The following is a 22,464-nucleotide window of genomic DNA, read 5'->3' on the forward strand; positions in this document are numbered from 1 at the left end:
AATTTGTACCCAAGGTTCAAAGCGATTTCTTCTCAAATGGGTTTTTTTTAAAGCTTCTGAAACGTCGCAGAAAAAAAGTTATAGTGAAAATGCCACGATGACCTGTTTGGAGCAGCGAAACCCTAGAATCCAAAGCTCCGATACCAAATGTTATGAAACCAACTCAAGAAAAGATAGATCAGCGCCTTAGAATTCAGCCTCTTCGAAGGGGCAACCTCCTTTACATTACATAAATGAACAATTCTTGGATGATTCAAATGACAAAACCTCCTTTCTATATATAGGAGTCTAAGGAGTCACAATTTAACCCAATCGACCTAACAATAATAATATAAAGCCACAAAAATAACAATAGAGGGATTCTATGGGGCACAGTAATAACAATATGGGGACAATAGGGGCACAACAATATTAATAAGGGATACAACTACAATAGTAATGGGGTAATCACTAGTATTATAGGGACCCAATAGTAGGTTTGGATGATTTGGTTCTTTCTCACTGTGTTTTTGGGAGAAAGATATCTACAAAAGAGTTAGCAAATGAACTTACTGAAATTTCTAGGCTTATGAAGCATGTGAGGCGAGGAAGATATGATAATGCCATCATTTCCCAAGTGGAGAAGCATCTACTTGGAGTGCGGGAAAATGTTACCAAGGCTATTTATTCTTCAAGTTCATTTTTTCTAATGGTTGACAGTGGAAATGCAAGATCTGCTAAGAAATTGGTTCAACAGCTTGGCTTCTTAGGGATTCAAATGTTTCGAGGAAAACGTTTCCTAGAGATTGGCTTAAAAATAATTTTTCACATCTTCCATTCAATGGTTCTCATCCTTTGGATCCACACAAGAAAGATGATTCGCCTATAAGTTTGTGGACTCATTAAATCATCTTATGTTTGTGGATTAAATCACTACGAGGCATTTATTCATTCTATCTCTTCCAAAGAAGGTATTTTCTGTCAGAAGATGGGAATGAAAGAACTAGGAATTCTTTTTAAGAATCTAATGGCATTTCTACTTGATCTGACGATTTTCTATGATGGGACGGTCAAAGATGCTTGTGGAAAATTTCTCATTCAATTTGAATATGGGAACATAAACTCTTCAGTAGCATGTAATTCCTCAAACAAGATGGAGTCTAGGAGTAGCTTGGATCATTCATCTCCAGGAGAACACGTAGGGACTCTGGCTGCTACAACAATTGCAAACTCAGCTTACAAAGCACTTGTTGATTCCTATTTCCCCTTTGGACATCCTTAAGGTAGTTGAGATCACATTCCTTACCTGTCATTAACGTTCTATTTCAATATGATTTCCTTTTGTATAGTGGGAGGGCTGAATTTGAAGCCAATGACAACAAGAAATGTTAATGAGTAGATATAATTCTACCTTACAACCAAATGATGGATGGGTAATTATTCACATGAGAAGATGTTGTGCTGATGAAATACATTTTGAGGAGAAAGCTGCAAGAATTCAAGAATCTTTGAAGAGGATTCCTTTGAAATATTTTGCTCTCAAATTTGTTGTTGAGTAAGTGGATCTCTATGTTGCACCTTTTGTTTCAGTTGTGTAACCCCACTTCCAGAATAAGGGCAATCATCATATTTAAACAAGGATAGGATAAATTCTACCCAGGGAAACAAATTTGGACCTCTGGACAATGAAGAAGAGCAACAGGGGTCCCAAGAGGAAAACGACAATGAAAAATTAACTCTTAGAACCCAGGGGCAAGGAACATCAAAATCCCCCTCTTGGAAGTCATCCATTCCAAATAAAGGAATGAAGGGAATCAGGAGTCTTCCTCTTGCCAAGAATGCTCCATGAAAGCATTTTGAAATGTTTCCAAGAAGTTCCAAAGTCCCCAAAACATCGGAATAACCCTCCTTCTTCACTGATTTCTCTTCAAGTGTTGTGCTGCCCTAGAGCCAATTTGTTCTTCTCTTTATAGAAAAATTTGGGTTTGTGTTCGTTCCATTTGATTCTCTCTTGCAACTATCAGAAGAACTAGTTCAATGCAAACACAAAATACAAGCACAAGAAGATGTTAAGGAATCAACTAACCTAGAATATAGGCCACAAAAATCAAGTAGAATTCTAGTATGATTCTTGGAATGGCTAGTCGCCCATTATAGGGAACTGTAACAGGCATAAGTTACAAAGTTTTCATAAAGTGTGGCCTGGTAAAAGTGGTCAGTTTCAAAACTTCTCCTTGCCAAAGGTGATAATAATACAAACAATTTGAAAATAGGACTGGAAAAGAACTAATTGTTGTCCATGACCAAACAAGAGCTTGAAGCAATGATAAACAGATCCAATTGTGTCTCCATTTCACCAAAAGCTTTGGCTTGATTGGAAGCCTAAAAGTTTATTGTCATTGCTGCAAGGATGGGAAAACTTTAAGTCCTTGTTTGTCTACTTCAACGATTTTCAATGAGTTTGGGTTCAGGTTCCTTTGGTTCCAAAGAGAAGTCTCCAAGGTTCCCTTGGATGAATCCTAAAATAATTCCACGAAGTATCCTTCAAATCTCATGGTTGCTCTAATGAAAACCAGGTAGAAATGGGTAGAAAGAAAACTAACACATTTGTATTAATCCACGTACTAGCACAAACCTTGAAAACAAGAACTAAATAATGTAAATATAACATATATAAGTTCAACCATTCAAACCTTTACATGCTATATTTTCAATTGCTTTGTCATTGAACTAATGAACTTATCAAATCATATATATATATATATATATATAGATATATTTTAATTTTATTATTTATTTTTTATTTTTTCTATTGGTTTAAAGTATTATGATGTCATAATCTGTTTAAATATTATGGTTTAAATATTGTTTTGTATCCATATTTTGCACACTTGTGTGCACCTTACCACAAACTTTGAAAATATTGAACCCAAACCATGCAATTGCACCCTGGGACCACAACAATAATGTAATAATCTGCAAAATTATATTGCCAGCAGGTTCTCTAGGTCTTTGGGCAAATAAGTGATAGCTAGATTAAAAAGCAGAGAGTTTGAGGACAGACAAACCAGTAAGAGCGAGCTCTTCCGCTGGATTGCTAAAATGAATGAAGTGAACATCCAAAAAATACCTATACAACCTTTACCAAAGATAATTTCAAAGTTTCTGGCATATTTCACAAGTGTTAGGTAATCCACATGCAAAGTCCTTGACATGATATTTGATTAATCTCAAATCGAAGGTGGACAGAATCTAGTAAAAAGTACTTTACTAGAATAAGGAAAAATAAGATCAACGGTATTGAATAATGTTAGAGTTACATCAAATACCTAAACAGAAGCAAGAATTAGAACATTTTCTTTCAAAGAAGATGCCTTTGTATTATCATTTTTATTAAGGAGCCTGTACTGTTATCATTCCAATAACATGATGGTAATAAATCATATGTATCAGATCTTACGAATATGAGATTATTGTGAATCATTTCCATATTATGGTTGAGGAGTAACCTCTTTTGATATTTTACAACTTCAACTATCTTCATTGCCTGATTCTGTTGAACTTATATTTGGAAAAACGTCCCTCCTAGGTTTTAATGAGAGCCCTCTTGCTACCATCTCTTCTCTGTACTTGCGAGCTAAAGAGAATCTACCCTGCTTATTGAGCGCGTAGACTAGAGCCTCATAAGAAAACTTATCTGGACTACAATCTCTTTGTTGCATTTGATTCCAAATTATAAAAAACTACCCTCAACAAACCCCATCTTCCAATTTTTCTCATCAACAAGACATAAGTATCAATGGCTGGAATGCATCCACTTCTAACCATTCTGTCAAAAAGTTCCAGTGTCTCCTTCAGCCTTCTCAGTTTACTGAAGAAAAAGTGATAAGTGGTGGCATTGGGAATGCATCGCTAATGAACCATCTGTTCTAATAGCTAGTAAGCTTTATGCATTCTTCTAGCTATGTAGATATTCTTGAATAATGAATTGTATGTCATAACATTGGGACGACATCTTATCTCCAACATCTTATGCATGACCTGCAATGATTCGTTAACACGGTCTACTTGGCCAAGAACATGAATCAAAATATTATAGATTGTGACATCTGGCTGAATCCCTCTTTCCTCCATTTCCTGAAATAACCTGAGTGCCTTCTTCGGATTCCCGGACTTGGCCAGTACATCCATAAATATTGAATAAGAAAAGAGGTTTGGGCAAAAGCTATCAATTTCGTTTGCTTCTTTCCAGAACCTTTTACATTCTTTCCAGGCTTTTCTCTTACACCATCCTGTAAGAAGAATGTTGAAGGTCTTCGTATCCGGAGAGAATTTTGAATCCTTCCCAATAGACATGTGTTCTACCTCTTCAACATGATTGTGCTCACACAAAAAATTGATAAGACTGTGAAAAGTAGTCCTGTCTGGTTCAAGATTAAAATCTCCCATCCTATGAAATGTCTCCACAACTTCCTTCACCATATGGGCCGCAACGTACCTCCTGAACATGATTCCAAAAGTTTTTGCAGTAACCAAAGAGCCTTCCTTTTCGCCTTTACTCATTTGTTCAATCACTTCCCAAGCTATATCAAATTGTTTAACTTTACCGAGTATGTTTACCATGGCATTGCACACCTCTGTGGTATGTTGATATCCAGGTTGCCTACCAGCCCAAACAAAGAAACCATATGCAATTTTCCAATTGTTCACATGCATACAAAGAACTTTTTCTACCAAATAAGGATCAATAGCCGACACAGTTTTCTGTAGAGCAGACTCCATTTCTTCCTCAGACTCAACAACATTTCTGAGAATCCCATTGATATTTTCCAAGGCCTTTGCAGTACCATCATCATTTTGAGAAACTTTATGCTTTTTACCCACTTTCTTTGTATGAATGTCCCCTACACCTAGTTGGGAACCAGAGGACAATAGTAGTGTTACACATAATCATAAAGGTGTCTTACTCTCCAGGTCAATCATCTAACCAATCTGATTCAGAATGCATTTTTGTATTTGAAGGTTGACCCTAATAAAAAATTATGAATGAACTGCTTGTTGTTTCAAAGTTTCTAGTTGATAATTGTCTTCAACATTAATATTAAAGAAAAATACACCCTAGAATCTTCGATATGCAATGTTCTCATGTTTAATGAGATCTCTTTAAAAATTGTGCAGTTCGAAATTTCAAACTAAATATGAATATCAAATCCATGATAATTGACACAAAATGTAGTAATTTATGTTTTGATTCTCTTTGTTCTTTTATCTTTTATCTTTTAATGAAAATGCAATAGAAAATGCATGCATTATAAACTAGTTTTGATCTTCTACATGCAAAAAAAAAGATTTATTTGTGGTAGACATGAGTTTCCTTCACACAACATTCACACTGGTATAAGAAACAATCATTTCACCTTCGACTTTTTGAGAATGTTTCATTAAGAAATTGAATTGCTCAACCACATCCCTCTTCAAGTCACAAACACCTTTACATCTAAAGTACAAGGTTGCAAATATATTATTATTTTTGGATGTTTAGTGCAAGAATCTATTGTCAGTCTGAACCCAATTTGAAAATCCCAATACCAAATCCATGATAATTGATTAAAAAAAATGCATTAGTTTCTGTTTTGATTCTCTCTGTTCTTTTATATTTTAAATTTTAAAGCAAACACAATAGAAAATGCATATGTGATAAACTATTTTTCATCTTCTATAAGCAAAAGGAATATTTATTCATGGTAGACATGGAATTCTTTCACATAGCATTCACCGGTATAAGAAACAATCATTTTACCTTCTACCTATTGAGAATGTTTCATGAAGAAGAAATTGATTTTCTCAACCACATCTTCCTTTAAGTTACAAGTACCTTTGTGTTTTATGTACAAGACTGCAAATTGATTTTTGTTTTCAGAAGTTTAGTGCAAGAATCTATTGTCAGCCTAAATCCAGTTTGATTTCAATTATGAGGTTAGGTGGAAATCAATTTAAGCTCATTATAGATTTTGATAATCATGATTCCTTTGATGCTACAACAAGAATCTATTATGATGGTGGAACATCTCTCTTTGGATAAGAATACTTCCAAAATACCATTGAGGCTTATTGAAACATTCAAGTAATATGCAATACCCTTTTATGTTAGTTTCAGTCAATTGTCCATTTGCATCATGTTCATGGTTATAGGAAAGTATGTGGATGAGAATTTTTTTAGTAGTGGTAGCAAGGAACTGCTTTTCAATGATATTCCTTATAGTGCAGCTACAACTATTTCAGGTGAGTTCCTTTATGTTGTAGTGAGAAAGTATTGGATTCAAGAGGATGTTATATTCTTCAAGGATGTACCTCCAAGATACCATTGAGGCTTCTTGAAACATTTAGGTAATATGGGTTCCCTTCTATGTAAATTAGATTATTCATTCCTCTATCTGCATTATATTCCTTTCATGGTTTGAAAAAAGTACATGGAAAAGGTGGAAGTTTTATAATGTTAGCAAGCTACAACATTTTGATTATTGTCCTTGTTGATCAACAACTATTATAGGTGAATCCCTTTGAGATTTAGTGTTAACTGTTTAGTGTTTAAGAGTTGTAATATATGATCTCGATGTGTTGTCATTGGAAATTCATATAGAAGGATAATTGAAATTGGTATATCTATAGAAATAGCCAAGAGAGGAACATTTGTGGAGCGTGTAAATGTTTACAACAGGGAAAAATTGCAAAAAATTGTACAAAAGGGATAGTGTAGAACCTATGTTGACTAAGGAGGTAAGTTTTGTTCAAATGCATTTGGAAAAACAATGAAGAAAGTTGAAATCGGTGAAGTGATTAACCGTGGACTTCATGATGGGGATTTTGTTTTGATTAATCATCCTCCAAGTGTCCACAAACATTCATTGGAGGCATTAAAAGCATACGTACATCCGGGCTCTACAATGATTATTAACCCTCTCATATGTTGGCCACTTGGTGTAGATTTGGATGGGGATGGCATTCATGTTTTTTATCCACAATCTTTAAAATCTCAAGCTGAGCTTTCTCAGCTTCTAAGTGTGGATCAAAAAATGTTTAGTTCCCATTATGGAGAGGAAAACAACACTGAGTGTTGATAGTAGATACATTGTTGGCTTCCAAGCTTCTATCCAGAAAATCTATGCTGGATAAAACCACACTGAATCAACTATGAATGTAGACTTCTAAAAAATTTCCTGAACCAGCAGTCACTAAAGTGCATGATGGAGGGCCTTTTTGGATAGCTAGCCAACTTCTTCATATGGGTTTACCTCCGGAATTGAACTATGAGAAGAATGGGCTTCTCATAAGTAATAGTAAAATAATATTATTTGTTGGACACCTAATCCTAAATGGTTAGTGTGGAAGCCGAAAAGACAAAGCAGTCCAAGAGACCTTGGGATTTGAAACCCAAGAGTCACATAATGTACTATAAATGTATATCTTCTGTTAATAAAAAATCGAATTGCATGTTTTATCTTTCATATCTTTCTGGCTGCCCATGTGTGTTTGACATGGTATCAGAGCCAAGTTAGGCTTAGGCATTTTCAGATATTGTCAGCGCTGCATTCTTTCCAAGATTTGTTTGCTTCTTTATTTGGCCAGTCAGCTATAGAAATAAAGTTACTCTATGTTTATAATGTTACTCAGCGCAATTCTGTGGCTTTTCTCTACTGTCGGTCATGCCTCCCTGAGCGCTCTGCCAGCACTACCTGTCTAGTTACACTAAACATTATCGCTTCTCTCTCACTGAAATCGGGTCTGACACTATTCCTAACGTCTCTGTCACCTACCTACCCTAGCTGTAACACCTCGGCATCTTTGTTTGTCTCTTCAGACTTATCAAGCCTGGACCCTATCTGTTACAATTGTTACCAAGCGATCAACTCACTCGAATTTGAATACTACAAGTTCGAATAGGATACACATTTGATATTATATTTTACTTAGACATTGTTTCATTCTCTCCTTAAGAGCAGAAACTTTTGTCTCGACCTGCAAATTCGAACGTCTTCTCTTTTTCGAAAGTAGAGGTTTCATTGATACGCTGATAGTCTGTCTACACCTGCCTTAACATTCTATCAATGCAACACCATTTTTGCAATCCCTACCATAATGTATACACCTGAATTTACCATATTGTCTACATGGTAGTCTGTTGTCGTAACGTTGCCTTGAGTACTATATGTACGTTGCTCTTTGCATTGAAATACCTGGTGTCACACACACTAAATGGCTTATAGACACGGTATGGCATGGTTTGACATTGTTTTTCTGACTGAGTTGTGTTTTTTCCATGGAAATATATAAGTTATATCTTGAGTGCTAACCACTAAAGTGGCTCATTGCACCTATCGCTACAAATCGTATTCCAAAGAACGCTATATTATTGAACGCTAGTCAAAACTCCAGTAACTCTGCTGAGAATCGTGGTAAACAATTGAAGACAGAGCATGACTGTGTGTGATTAAATGTTACGGTCCACGTGGTGGCGGTTATGAATTGAAAACAGAGCATGACTGTGTGTGATTAAATGTTGCGGTCCACGTGGTGGCGGTTATGAATTGAAAACAGAGCATGACCGTGTGTTTAACATATATATTGCATAGAATACGTTACATTCCAACGTTGAAACATAACATTTTTCAAGGATTTTGTGTTGGTGATTAGGTTACAATTCAATGCGCAGCTCTTGTGTAACGCCAAGAATCTTAATTCTGACAGACATCGAGGAACCTGCCAAACGGGGAGATTGAAGAAGGGCCGTTAAGGTTAGACAAGGTGACGGGAAAATCCAAGGGTTTTGCCTTTTTTATTTACAAGTCGGAGCGCTCGAGGAACCCACGAAGACGGTTGATGGGGCCACGCTTACTTGCAAGGCCGCCCATAACAATAATGGACCTCTGTTTAATGTAACTCCCTCCTCACCTGACGGCGAATTTGACGGGTATGAAGGCAGAATGGTATCCAACTCTGGCGGTTTCCATAGAATAAATTATGGAAGTGAATCGTCAGTGTCAGCAAATCAGCCGTTCGACCAACCTTATGGGTCTCCACTTTTCCAGCCAGCATTTTAAAATCGAAAAAGGCACTGAAGCTGAGCAGCTACATTTTAAAGGAAGGTGCTATCTGCAATGCTGAAGCTATTTGATAAATCTGCTTCTCGTATTCGATGAAGCGTCTTCTTCACATTCTCAGGTTTTGGTGATCTGTTTCGGTGGAGAGCATTCAATTCTTCCATGGGAATATTTAACTTATAAGCACAGCCTGTGATGCATGCATTGTAATATTCCGCAGAGTTATCATCCTGCCCTGGAGAACGATCAATATAAGCACTCCATGGATGGTCCTTTATAACAGGATCCTTGTAGCAGATCTCATTGCAATCTTCTACACATGGAATTTGAGTAAGAGCGGCGTATTTATGGGTGGAGCTGTTCCCGCAGGGCGACGTCCACTGCTGTGAAATCATCGGCATTCTGAACTGTGGTGTTCACAACTACAGATGTAGCAATCACATTATCGGAAAACACACAAAAGTGATATAATTTATTATCTGCGAGTTTAGGTGAATGATTCTGCTGATCCATGTATTTTTGTAGTTTATGATTTTTGGACCATTCCTTTGTGCCAAAACAGTAAAGACCCTTGGGCACAGCTTCTGCAGCCGATTGTCCAAATGTTGTACTTTGTATAGTTGCAGCATTTGCATGATCTTCCAGCGCTTGTATCTGAACCTTCAATTTCATGATCATAGTAGCACTGTCATAGTGAAGCTCCTTAGCTTGAAAAATAAACAATGATAACTGTCGAATTATGGGTTCTGCTTCCTCCATGATTGTACTTTTGCAACCCCTGGCACTCGGCACAGATTTTGTCTTTGCTGTCCATGTCTTGTTTTTTGACAAGTTACTCGCTCTCTGATATGGCACAATCATAGTATATCGTTGTTGCAGCAGTTTAATGGATGGTTCAGTTATATTTTTTGAAACATAATCAATGCAGTTGTGAGATTGCGGAGAGCCTCTGAGAGATTCATCGTTGCTGCATTCTTAATAATTTGTATCTTCTGAAAGACGACTAAGAAGTTCCCCCGTTCATGTGACATCAAAGAATGCGATCTCTTGGTTAAAAAGATGTCGAAATAAATCTTTTCTCAATCGAGCAACAACACGTTCACTTGATGATGCAAACCACCATCCAAGCAGTGCAGTAGCAAATGAACCAATTAAGATTATAAGAAGAATTTCCACAAGAGTGTTTTTGATGGTATTAAAAGCATCTGCTTTCTCTTCTTCCGTTCTCAAATCTCTGCTGACAATATCAATAATCCTGCCGCCATATTTTGGAACTAAAATATTTGTTGTGGATGCAATAAAAAGTGCCACAGTTGCAATAGTCTGCGCATTAAGCCTCCAGCGCTTGCCCTGCGTTTTTTCTTTAAGCTACAGGGCTTTCTTGTGTAACTTGAAGATATTTAGCAGCTGACATTTTTCTGTGGGATTTTGGAGGATTTTTAAGGTGTAGAAAAATGGCTAAGCTTGAAAGAATATTAGAGTTATTGAGAACTCTAATCATGTCCACTGCTAACAGCACAGTCAAAATTAAATAAGCCTCTCTTTCAGACATTCAAACATGTCTGCAATATGCACAAGAAAAGATAGAGTTTTTGTAGCTTGAATCACAACTGCAGTAGGAAGAATTACAACAGTGGAGTCATCATTCTGAACCTGTTTCTGTTCAGAACAATGAAACAGACTCCCATAAACAGCAAGTCAATAATGTTACAGTTCATTCAGATAAAGCAGCAAGGTTACATGCAGAGGCAGAAACTCAGTCTGCACTTCCCAAGCCCATCATCAGACCTTGGGAACAGCTTGTCCACAACAAGCACAGAACTGGTCTTGGATATGACAAGGACTTGTCCTTTCATATTCCAGACTATGCCAAGCCCATTCAGTTTCAGAGTGCTGGATTCATTGATGACAGTTCACCTGCTTCTCATGACAGTTCACCTCCAGCTGTTCCAGATTCTGCCCCTCTTCCACAACAACAACAACAACAACAAAAACAACAGATCGTGAAATGCCAACACTGTGATCGAGTTGGTCATTTGAAAGATCACTGTTTTGATCTTCATCCATGTAAGCACTATCATAAAACCACTCATTCTTCAAACATATGCTTCAAAAACAAACGTCCTGCAAGAACAAAGATTCATCTTGGATGGATCGCTTCTTGGCAATGGGCATCAATAGCCAAGAAGATATTCCAAACACATGTCAGAACTTGTTCCAGAGTATTGAACAGTCTTGCAGTTGAGTTTTCTCCATCTTCTCACCTTGTATCTGACAGGGGGGGAAATGATGGTCATCTACAAGCTTCAAAGTCACATCAAGCGAGCCTGAGCCACAACCTGCCACACCAGTTTCAGAGTTGTAGCCAGAGACAAATATGCCTGAACATGCCTTCAGTTGGCAATCTGGGACACTTCCTCTAGCAGAAGACTTCAGCTTCTTGCCAGTTTTGGAAGAGTTCCAGGAATCGCAGAGTTGTTGGTCATCCTTAAACCATCATAGATTAAGAACACTTCCTCTAGCAGAAGACTCCAGCTTCTTGCCAGTTTTGGAAGAGTTCCAGGAATTGCATTAAGCATTCCAGAGTTGTTGGTCATCCTTAAACCATCACAGGTTGAGACTTCCCTTTTCAGGTTGAAGTTTTACCTTTTATGCGGGGTGAGACCTCCCTTTTATGGTTGAAGGTTTCCCTCTTTAAAACAATAGGATCACTTCCTCTAGCAGAAAACTTCAGGTTCTTGCCAGTTTTGGAAGAGTTCCGGGAATTGCACTAAGCGTTCCAGTGTTGGTGGTCATCCTTAAACCACTGCCCTTTATACCAACATTTCATAGAGCACATTCAGCCTAGTGCTGCCATGCATTTTTTGCACATTTTGTATTACAACTCTCTTCTTGGACTCATACATAACCCTTCGGATTAAGGGGGGGAATGTTGGACACCTAATCCTAAATGGTTAGTGTGGAAGCCGAAAAGACAAAGCAGTCCAAGAGACCTTGGGATCTGAAACCCAAGAGTCACATAATGTACTATAAATGTATATCTTCTGTTAATAAAAAATCGAATTGCATGTTTTATCTTTCATATCTTTCTGGCTGCCCATGTGTGTTTGACATTATTCAATGGTGATAAAACCCAATTGCTGAGTTCTTTGACTAAAATTTTTAATGCAATTGTTAAGTGTAAAGGTCTACAAGTGGCAATGAAGTGCTTGAATTCAGTTGAACATTTTTTTTTAATCCTTAGATGGTTTTAGTGCAGGTTTGGATGATTTGGTTCTTGCTCACTGTGTTTCTCAGAGAAAGATATTTATGGAAGATCTAGGAAATGAACTTACTAAAATTTCTAGGCTTATGAAGCATGTGAGGGGAGGAAGATATGATAATTCCATCATTTCCCAAGTGGATAAGCATCTACTTGGAGTGCGGGAAAATGTTACCAAGGCTATTTCTTCTTCAAGTTCCTTTTTTCTGATGGTTGACAGTGGAAATGCAAGATCTACTAAGAAAGTGGTTCAACAACTTGGCTTCTTAGGGCTTCATATGTTTCCAGGGAGGAAAATGTTTCCTAGAGATTGGCTTAAAAATATTTTTTCACATCTTCCATTCAATGGTTCTCATCATTTGGAGCCACACAAGAAATATGATTCGCTTGAAGTTTGTGGACTTGTTAAATCATCCTATGTTTTTCGATTAAATCACTGCGAGGCATTTATTCATTCTATCTCTTCTAGAGAAGCTAATTTCTGTCAGAAGATAGGAATGAAAGAACAAGGAACACCTTTTAAGAATCTAATGACTGTACTGGGGAATCTGATAACACAAATCTTAAATCATACAAAAAAGATTGTTAAAAATGTTGTAATGAGGCATGATGAATATGGAGTGGCTAGAACTAACCCTGGCAGAACAGAGCTAGAGAGGCCTTGTTATCACCTCAAAATTACAGAACTTCTAATAAACACTAATAACACAATGAGCATCCATGCTGTGTTTCAACCGCAAAAGCATAGCTAATGCCTCTTGCTTGGTATTAATCAATTCCTATTCAAAAAGAGTAGCCTTTCTCTCAGCAACCAATACCCTTATTGTAGCCTCTTTGCCTATTTGTTGGATGATTTCCATCGCTGCCTGCTTAAGGGCTGATAAAATTTGTGACTCAATAAATTCAACAAACTGTCGCATCACCAATGTCACTAAGCTAGAACATCAATACAACGTCAAACCATAATGGCATCAATACAAGACTTATCTAGCAGCATACCACCATGAAAATAACACAACAACTATGCATATTAGCACATCATAAACTTTGTCATATACAATCACCAACACAATGATCTCAACCTCAATTACAACAACTCAATACAAATTTCTCAATACCCTAGCAACAAAAACTTTAACCATACAAGCAACAATTACTAGCATTCATACAGTGACAAAGCCCTAGCTCATCATCATTTCTGCTGCAAACCCTAGCTCATTACCCCAACAACAATAGCATAACCTCTGCTCACAATAATACCAAATATCTCTGCATCATAAAACCTTTCTGCCCATCGATTGTGACAAGCCCTAGCAGCATACATTCATAAAACCCTAGCAGCAATCATACTCCTACCATGAGCCTAATTGCGATGTTAACCAACAACATACACTGAAATACGTAGGCAGTAAGATGTTATAAATTTACTCAGCCATACCCATGTTCTCTAACAAACTCTTTGTATTAGTACCATACAATAGATAGTTGCACAATTCATTAACTACAGAACAATATCATTACAAACCATAAGGTAGCCAACCACTCATCAAGGTATTAAATCCATACATTACATCCTCTCTTAGGTCAACAACATATATATGAACTATATCAAACTGTCATACAACACTCTGTCCCTATAACCAGATCAGTTAGTACCATGAATAATGTCTTTCCATCAAACAATTTTTATTCTGCCCTCAAGAAAACTCATCCAAACACCTCATCCCTCAGCCATACATATTAATAGACTTATACTTTGCCCTTAGCAGCATATATCTCAACATGGCTCACACTTAGCTAAAACACAACAATTCTACCATACTAGCAAAAGGACGCACCATAGCAATATATCAATAAAATGAGAGCTACAAGATCATCTATGGCAGCATGATCCCTACGAGCATATTCATGTTAGCACAAGGAATACATAACAGTAGCAATCCTTTGACTCTATGCTCTACTTATTATATTTGCTTCAGATGTCTTTAATCTCTGTCATGCACACTGGTAATTGTCTCAGTCATTAGTTCTGGAATAATGCAGCTTCATTCGCACCAGCAACTCATTTCAACACACATGATCATGCACATAGTTACACTTACCACACATTGTATAACAATCTCGTGCTACAAGTGCCATACTCCATTCACTGGAAAATATTTTGTATGATCACTTTGCCATCATAGGCAAATTTAATTTTTCCATGCACACAGGTTCCTTTTGGCTCAAGTTAATCTCTGCTAATTCCACTCCAAACTCAAATATTGTTCTCATACTACATTCTGACCAGATTCCATGCACATAAGTGTTTCCGAGACTACATACGCACCATCATAATATGCTTTGAAAATCATGCCTTTGATCCTTTATACTTGAGCCAAAAAAATTCAAAAGAAACCAAAACATAAAATATATGTGCCTATGTCAAAGCAATCAGAAGTTAGAACGATCCATCTTTAGAGAAAGACCGATCTGCAGAAAAGGTAGTCTTCAAAATGCTCAGATTGATCACCCTAAAGTGCACTCCCAATTGTCTAATCACCTTGTGTATTTAACCAAGTCGATTTGTTGATTACCATGGGAAAATACCCTAGATTCTTTGATGGCATTTCGAAACTAATGATGGACCAATTTAACCAAATTAATAAAATAATCTTTAAGTGGGGTGCTTGGACAATAATTAACTGTCGATGACCAAAATTTTCCATTAAATCCACTATATGTTATCTCTAGAAATTAATTAAAAAAAAAAAACGTTGGACTTAGTCATGGCAAAATTCTATGGGGATTACAAGCTCACCCTAGGCTCATAGACAATGTTGTTAGTAGTAGCACATAGTCCATCAACATTAGGAAACTAAAGGCACTACTTGATGGGAAAACAATTTTTTTGACAGGATTGTATTCTCACCCACTAGGCATTTGTTTAAGGTGACTGACATTTTTGCAAATAAGGGGGCTGATCTGGCTTCAAATTCATTGAAAGTAAAGACAGTCTGATATGACTCCCCTCTTTATAAGATGATATGGCAAGGATTTGAAAGCATTCAAATTGAAAAAAGTGGGTGTGTGGTTAGAGAGAGGTCTCTTTCTCATTCATTTCCACCACTCAAATACTTCCCTGAGAGTAATGGTTGCAAAATAGGAGAGAACCCAATTGGTAATTCTGCCTGAGCAAGTCTTAGCTCTAAAAGACAAGGTTTCTGTGCTTGAATATTGAATTTCAGATGTGAACATCAGGAGCATGAGTTTTAAGAAAACCTGTAAGTTCTGACTGCAAACAAAAACTCAAAGATTGACTTGCATATTCAGGGTCTCAAGATTCAAAGGCATGAGTCTAAATCTCATAACTTCGAAGAGAATAAAATATGAATGGGGATCGAAAGCCAGAAAAGAGGAAGATGGATGCAACACCTAAAAGATAACCAATTCAAGTAACCAGTCAATAAAGTTGATGATAAGCATTGTTGCTGCCAATGCAGGTAGAGTGGAAGTACCGAAAACTGAATATCAGATTCCTTCCATTTTTTCCCTGTATAACACCCACTTCATTATCAATATTCTCTGTAATTTTCCTTGAATTTCATGTATTGGTTGGTGAATCTACAGTGGCAAGCCTAATAAAGAGTTTGAAAAATGGAACGACTTCAGCCCAAATACAAGAGCAATGTTGAATTGTCTCAGAGGGCTCAAGTTAGCACCTGCTAACCTGCTCCAAATATTTCCAGAATATATGAAAAAAGTAATGTCAAACAAATAGAGAAATCTGAAAACTTGAAAGTGCAGTAGCCTCCACTAATGTGGAATCAAACCAGATACAACAAGATCATAACATGGTCAAACTCGATATAGACAACAAAATAGAAAAATATTAACATAGACTCAAAACCAATAGAAGGAACAAGATAATTACTGCATCTATTAGATCTGCTGTTGAGAAATACAAGGGGAGGCCCTCTATTTATAACAACTTGGGAGGAGTCCAGCATTTAAGAAGGATAGTTGGCAAGTATGCAAGTATTTAATGATTTACCCAAGTTAAATTACGATTGTCTGTACACTAACAAACCCCTTAAGTGAAACTTAGGCAAGTATTAAAATGGAGGCTAAAAAAATGGGTCCTGGCTACATGGCCATGATAGGTACCCATGTACAAAATGCTTATAACAGTTGAAAAAGAGAGGGAGGATCTTTTTTTTATGGACAGTAGAGCACCATATGTTGCAACTGAATAAAATCAGTGAAGAATAGTCTTCAAATTTGAGGTTGACATATTCAATACCATTATGTCTCTAACTCTCTGCAAACATTTGATAAACATTTCCAGATTGCTTCAAGAAAAGTGTCAAAAGCCTCACTTTTGTTCTTTAAAAAGTAGACCCAAGTTTGTTTGGAGTTGTCATCAATGGATGTAAGTAGATAACGGGCCCTTTGAAATGACGAGGTAGGAATAAGACCTGCAACATCATTGTGAACAAGTTGAAGACCTTTAGAAGCTCTCCAAGATTTGTCCTTAACAAAAGTACCTTGAGGATTCTTGCCAAGAACACACCCAATACAAACACCATCAAAAAGAGAAATAAACATAAGATTAGTGACCAAAGTTTACTTAGTTGATAATCATAGCAAGAGTTTAAGTGACCAAATCTCATGTCATAATTTAGTTAACTCATTTGAGTGACCAAGTAATACATTGATAGGAGGCTCCACTACAAAATGAGAAAATAAGTTCAAGTGTGCATGATGATCCACTTTCCCTATGGCAACAATTTGTGAAGGGTCCTCAATTTCATGAAACAAAAATAAAGAGTAAACAAGATTGTTTTCCTTGAAACAAAATTTGTAATCTGATAAATTGAGAGAAAATTAGTTGAAAGATTAGAAACATATAGAACATTGTTGATCATGTTATCTATCATCTCAATGGAACATTTCCCCTGAAGAGGTAAAGGTGAAGAGTTGCCCATAAAGATATGCTCTGTATTGCATGAATTAATGGAAGCAAACAAATTCTTAGGTGCAACCATGTGATGGTTTGCTCCATAATCAATTATCCATTTAGGTAAGAAGAAACTTGCAATAGCAGAGATCGGTTTAGCATTTCTTGTATGATTGCCAAAAGAAGATAGATTGACAATTAAATTGTGTTTCTTCATTTCTGAAGCAAAGGCAACCAATTTCTACAAACAAGATTTTGAATTACCTTTCCATAAAAAGCACATTTAAGAGGTCTATTATTTCCTTTAAAATCTTGTTTCAGTGAGGGATTTGAAAAGTTAACACTCCTTTGTACTTTTAATTTGTTTCCCTTAGATGCCTTTTTATGTTGTATCCTTGAATTTGAAGGCGAGATAGCTATAAAAATTCCACAGCCAAGAGCACCCATTTTGATGAGTTTATCCTACTCGCAAGTAGTTGTTCAATAAAAGCATCAAAAGCAGGTAGACTCACAAAAGATTGGCCCAAGGCATCTTGAGTTCAATATAAATGTGGAAACAAACACTGAATAAAACTCACCTAACTTAGAGAGCACTGCCAAAATGAGTTGTTCATCACTTTTCTCAATTTTACAATCTTTTAATTGAGGCCAGAGAGATAGAACTTGGAAATGAAATCTTAAGTAGTATCAAAATTACTAGGATTGAGAGTAATTAATTCATTTTCCAATTGATGACCACAAATTGCATCCATTTTTCCATGATGCTTCCATCACTATGTCTATCATTTAGAACCAAGATACAATACATTCATCTATTTGAAATCTGAGTGCCTTTAGAGCTAGAACTTTGTAGCAGTACTTGCAAGAGTATCGAACTTGAGGGCTTCCTATGAAGACACGAAGAAAGAGGAGTGTGTATAGGGAAGTGCAGGACACGTGGTTGATACTTCCACACATTTTGAGGGCATGCCAATAGAAATGTCGTTGTTGTTGGATACACTGGTGTTGGTTAGTTTCAGAAAAGTTCTCTGTCAAATATGTTGTTTTCATGAAGTAATATTTCCAACCAAGAGGATAAAGACTTGGCATGCCTAGGACATAGTGGTGTTATTTCTTTCATGTATTTGTGATTTATTAGTATTCCACCACTAAAGACTTCATTATGTAGCTGCTCGTTTAGTAATATATTACAACAATGACTTGTTAAAGGAAAAAGATTTCGGTTTGTTTGAACGCCATAAACTGGAAGGAAATTTAGCTTTGAATTAGAAAAATGGAATATATTTTGAAAAATATGTTTTTTGATCAAATATTATATAGGCCCATTGCCCATAAAGATATGCTCTGTATTGCATGAATTAATGGAAGCAAAAAAATTCTTAGGTGCAACCATGTGATGGGTTGCTCCATAATCAATTATCCATTTAGGTAAGAATAAACTTGCAATAGTAGAGATCAGTTTAGCATTTCTTGTATGAATGCCAAAAAGATAGATTGACAATTAAATTTTGTTTCTTCATTTCTGAAGCAAAGGCAACCAATTTCTACAAACAAGATTTTGAATTACCTTTCCATAAAAAGCACATTTAAGAGGTCTATTCTTTCCTTTAAAATCTTGTTTTAGTGAGGGATTTGAAAAGTTAACACTCCTTTGTACTTTTCATTTGTTTCCCTTAGATGCCTTTTTATGTTGTATCCTTGAATTTGAAGGTGAGATAGCTATAAAAATTCCATAGACAAGAGCACCCATTTCGATGAGTTTATCCTGCTTGCAAGTAGTTGTTCAATAAAAGCATCAAAAGCAGGTAGACTCACAAAAGCTTGGCCCAAGGCATCTTGAGTTCAATATAAATGTGGAAACAAACACTGAATAAAACTTGCCTAACTTAGAGAGCACTGCCAAAATGAGTTGTTCATCACTTTTCTCAATTTTACAATCTTTTAATTGAGGCCAGAGAGATAGAACTTGGAAATGAAACCTTAAGTAGTATCAAAATTACTAGGATTGAGAGTAATTAATTCATTTTCCAATTGATGACCACAAATTGCATCCATTTTTCCATTATGCTTCCATCACTTTGTCTATCATTTAGAACCAAGATACAATACATTCATCTATTTGAAATCTGAGTGCCTTTAGAGCTAGAACTTTGTAGCAGTACTTGCAAGAGTATCGAACTTGAGGGCTTCCTATGAAGACACGAAGAAAGAGGAGTGTGTATAGGGAAGCGTAGGACACATGTTTGATACTTCCACACATTTTGAGGGCAAGCCAATAGAAATGTTGTTGTTGTTGGATACATTGTCATTGGTTATGTTATCACTTAGAACTAAAATTGATACATGTCACTTTTTATCCTAGCCCGATGACAAAGGTCAGTGCTAGTTTAATTTTGTTTTAATTTTTTCCCTTAGAATCTGGAGTTTTCAAGAGTTTTTGAGTCAAGTTGTTCTCAACCCCCATTGGTTCTCCTCCATCTACCATTGTTTTATAGCCACCTGTTATCTTATATCAGCCACCGTGTCTTTTTGTAATTTCGTAGCGCAATCATGATTAGGCAGTTTCGCAGCGCAATCATGATTAGGCAGTTTCGCAGCGCATCATTCAAATTTAAAACTGACCGCGCTGCGAAATCATGGATTCGTACCTTTCGCAGCGAATCTTTCCCGAAATGTCAAGTCCGTTAGGTGAGTCATAGGCCGTGTCTTCTCATGTTAGCTCATGTACCTCTCTTATCACATTTTACCACTCATTTCCACTATCACCACCACTAGATCTGTTGATACGCACGAATTATCATTCCCAAGAAGGACAACCGTGCATAAATCTTGATGATGGCCGTAAGTCTTGCATGAATGACAAATCTGCAAGGTTATATCTTGAAAGATTTTAAACGGAAAAATTTAAAATTCAAGCGAGGCTGATAATCAAGCGAGGCTGAATTCAAATAGAAGCTGAAACACAATTCCAACCGGAGCTGGTAGTTATTGTTTGCGAGGATTTGGAAGAATCAATGGAGAAAAAGGAGCACAGATCCGACAAACCTCTAAGGACTGAGCTTGAAGGCCTGGATATAACGCTGAGAAATGAAGAGGTGAAGAAAGCATTTAAAAAGGCCGGGTGCTGGAAGTTTTGCAAAAAGTTACAAGGAGGACACACACAGGTAACTAAAGAATTTGCACTTAACTTCACAGGCTTGAATTCAAAAGTAGCCATGTTAGAATTGCAGGTTTTGCCAGAAGTGATATCTACTGTGACAGAGATCCCACGAGGACAAGAGGAATGGTTTAAAAACTTCAAATTTGACATGAATCCTTGTAAGGAGTTTTTGAAGGATGAATTTGTAAATGAAGATTTAAGTAAGGCAGTGCCCAGGAATTATGTCAAAGAATATTATGCTCACTTACTCACCTGCATACAGAAATATATGACTTGTGAAGGAAGGTATAACAAGGTTTACTCTTACCATTTTAAACTCCTTTTGAATTTCACCGGGAAGGTCTCCAAAGACTTACCTTTTTATCTGTTCCGTAGTTTGAGTAAGATGTGTGATAAGGTACAGCTGAGGAAAGAGGATTGTGAAACCTCTTTGTTTCATCATGGTTTGATCAAACTACTGGTTTTAGATGGACTCCAAAAGATAGACAGAGATTGGAATTCATTCATTTTTATGGCTGGCTTCAAAATCCAGACTGGCCTCACTCCTCCACCTGCTAGAGATTTTACAATAGCTGAGCTTCAAACAGAAGCAAGAGCTAAAAGAGTTCCAAAGTCACAAGTAAGAAAACAAGTGAAGCCACTCGTCATCCAAGATCAACCTCAGCAATCAACTAAGGAAAAAGCTCATGGTAAAAAGACTGTACCTGAAACAAGCACATCTGAAGTAGTCTCAAGGATAAGAACAAGAAGCCAGATGAATAAGGAAAAAGGTAAAGCTATAGCAGTCGAAGAAAGTCCAATGTCCAAGGCAAGTTTAAATGACTTATTACAGGCTATTGAATTTGAGCAGTCTCTACCAGTTCAAATCGAGTTAATACAGTCAAAACCAGAAAGCACCAAGAAATCCAAGGCCTCAAAAAGGCTTAAATTTGATGAGCCAGCTGAAGAGTTCGTTTTTAAACCTAGAAGACCTATGACAAGGAGATTCCAGCAAGTACAGGAAGTACTGCCAAGAACAGAGGAAACAGGGGAAGAGACACAGAAAAACGCAGGCAAAACGGTCATTACACCTAAAGAAAATAATATAGCAGCCCTGAAGAGCCAATTAGAATCAGCTAAGTATGAGATTGCCAAATTGAAGAAAGCCGTTAGAAGACATGCAGTCATACACACAAAGTATTATAAAACTCTATGGGAAGGGAATGCAACAGTAGAAGCCCAGCTGAATTCAGTGGTTGATGGCCATTCACAATTTCACACCTGGACAGTACCAACAATCAAAGAAGCCAAGTACATCAGAAGAATCAATATGCAACTGAGAGCTGGGAATAAGGCTATGAAGAAACAAATTGAAGATCTGAAGGCACAGCTAAGCCAGCTTAAAGGACCTGCTAAATGAGTTTTCATTTCAAGTAAGATTTTGTTTCAAAATTTTTTGACAAGTTTGCTTGATCTTATCTTTCTGAAGAAATATAAATTCCTATTCGACCTGTGGAAAGTCTAAAGAAATTTTTTGGAAATCAAGCACTTGGCTAAGAAAGGTCTCAGGTTAAAAACAAGCTGTTTTAAATAACTCAGCAGTTTCGTAGCGCGCTACGAAACTGCTGAAAGTGATGATTTCAACGTAAATCAAGCAGTTTTGAATTATAAACGGGAATTTTGAAAGGGAAACGTCTAAAAGGCATACAAGGCATCATCTGAAGCTATCAACAGTCAACCAATTCAAGACAGGTGGAGAAAATATATATTCAAATCCAACTTTAAATTTTTGCCGTAAAGTGAGCACATTTACCACAGTTCAGGATATATCAGACAGTTTACAAGAAACTTTTGCCTGCACACATGTACATGGGAAAAAGCTTACAACGCATCAAGGACGTGGCAGTCTGCTCTATTTTGGGTAATTAAAGGATAAAGGACATGCTTATTTGCATTCGAATATTTTGGGGAAAACTAAAGACCAGTAAACAGGGGTAGTTTCTTATCTTTCAGGGCATTGGAAAACATGTGTCATTGAAGACAACTA

The 22,464-nt window shown here is 36.7% G+C and overlaps 1 protein-coding gene across 1 annotated transcript; it reads right to left on the reverse strand.

Annotated features, from left to right (window-relative positions):
* Window positions 1–3,915: 3,915 nt before the first annotated feature.
* LOC149186345 (pentatricopeptide repeat-containing protein At1g80550, mitochondrial-like) lies at window positions 3,916–4,761 on the reverse strand. Its single transcript, XM_089409309.1, has one exon. It carries the CDS (start codon window positions 4,759–4,761, stop codon window positions 3,916–3,918), a length of 846 nt encoding a protein of 281 aa, XP_089265435.1.
* Window positions 4,762–22,464: the final 17,703 nt, after the last annotated feature.

This window comes from Pinus tabuliformis, chromosome 3_1 (assembly GCF_031772625.1).
Source record: "Pinus tabuliformis cultivar Carrire ecotype Pingquan chromosome 3_1, CPIR1, whole genome shotgun sequence".
Taxonomy (NCBI): domain Eukaryota; kingdom Viridiplantae; phylum Streptophyta; class Pinopsida; order Pinales; family Pinaceae; genus Pinus; species Pinus tabuliformis.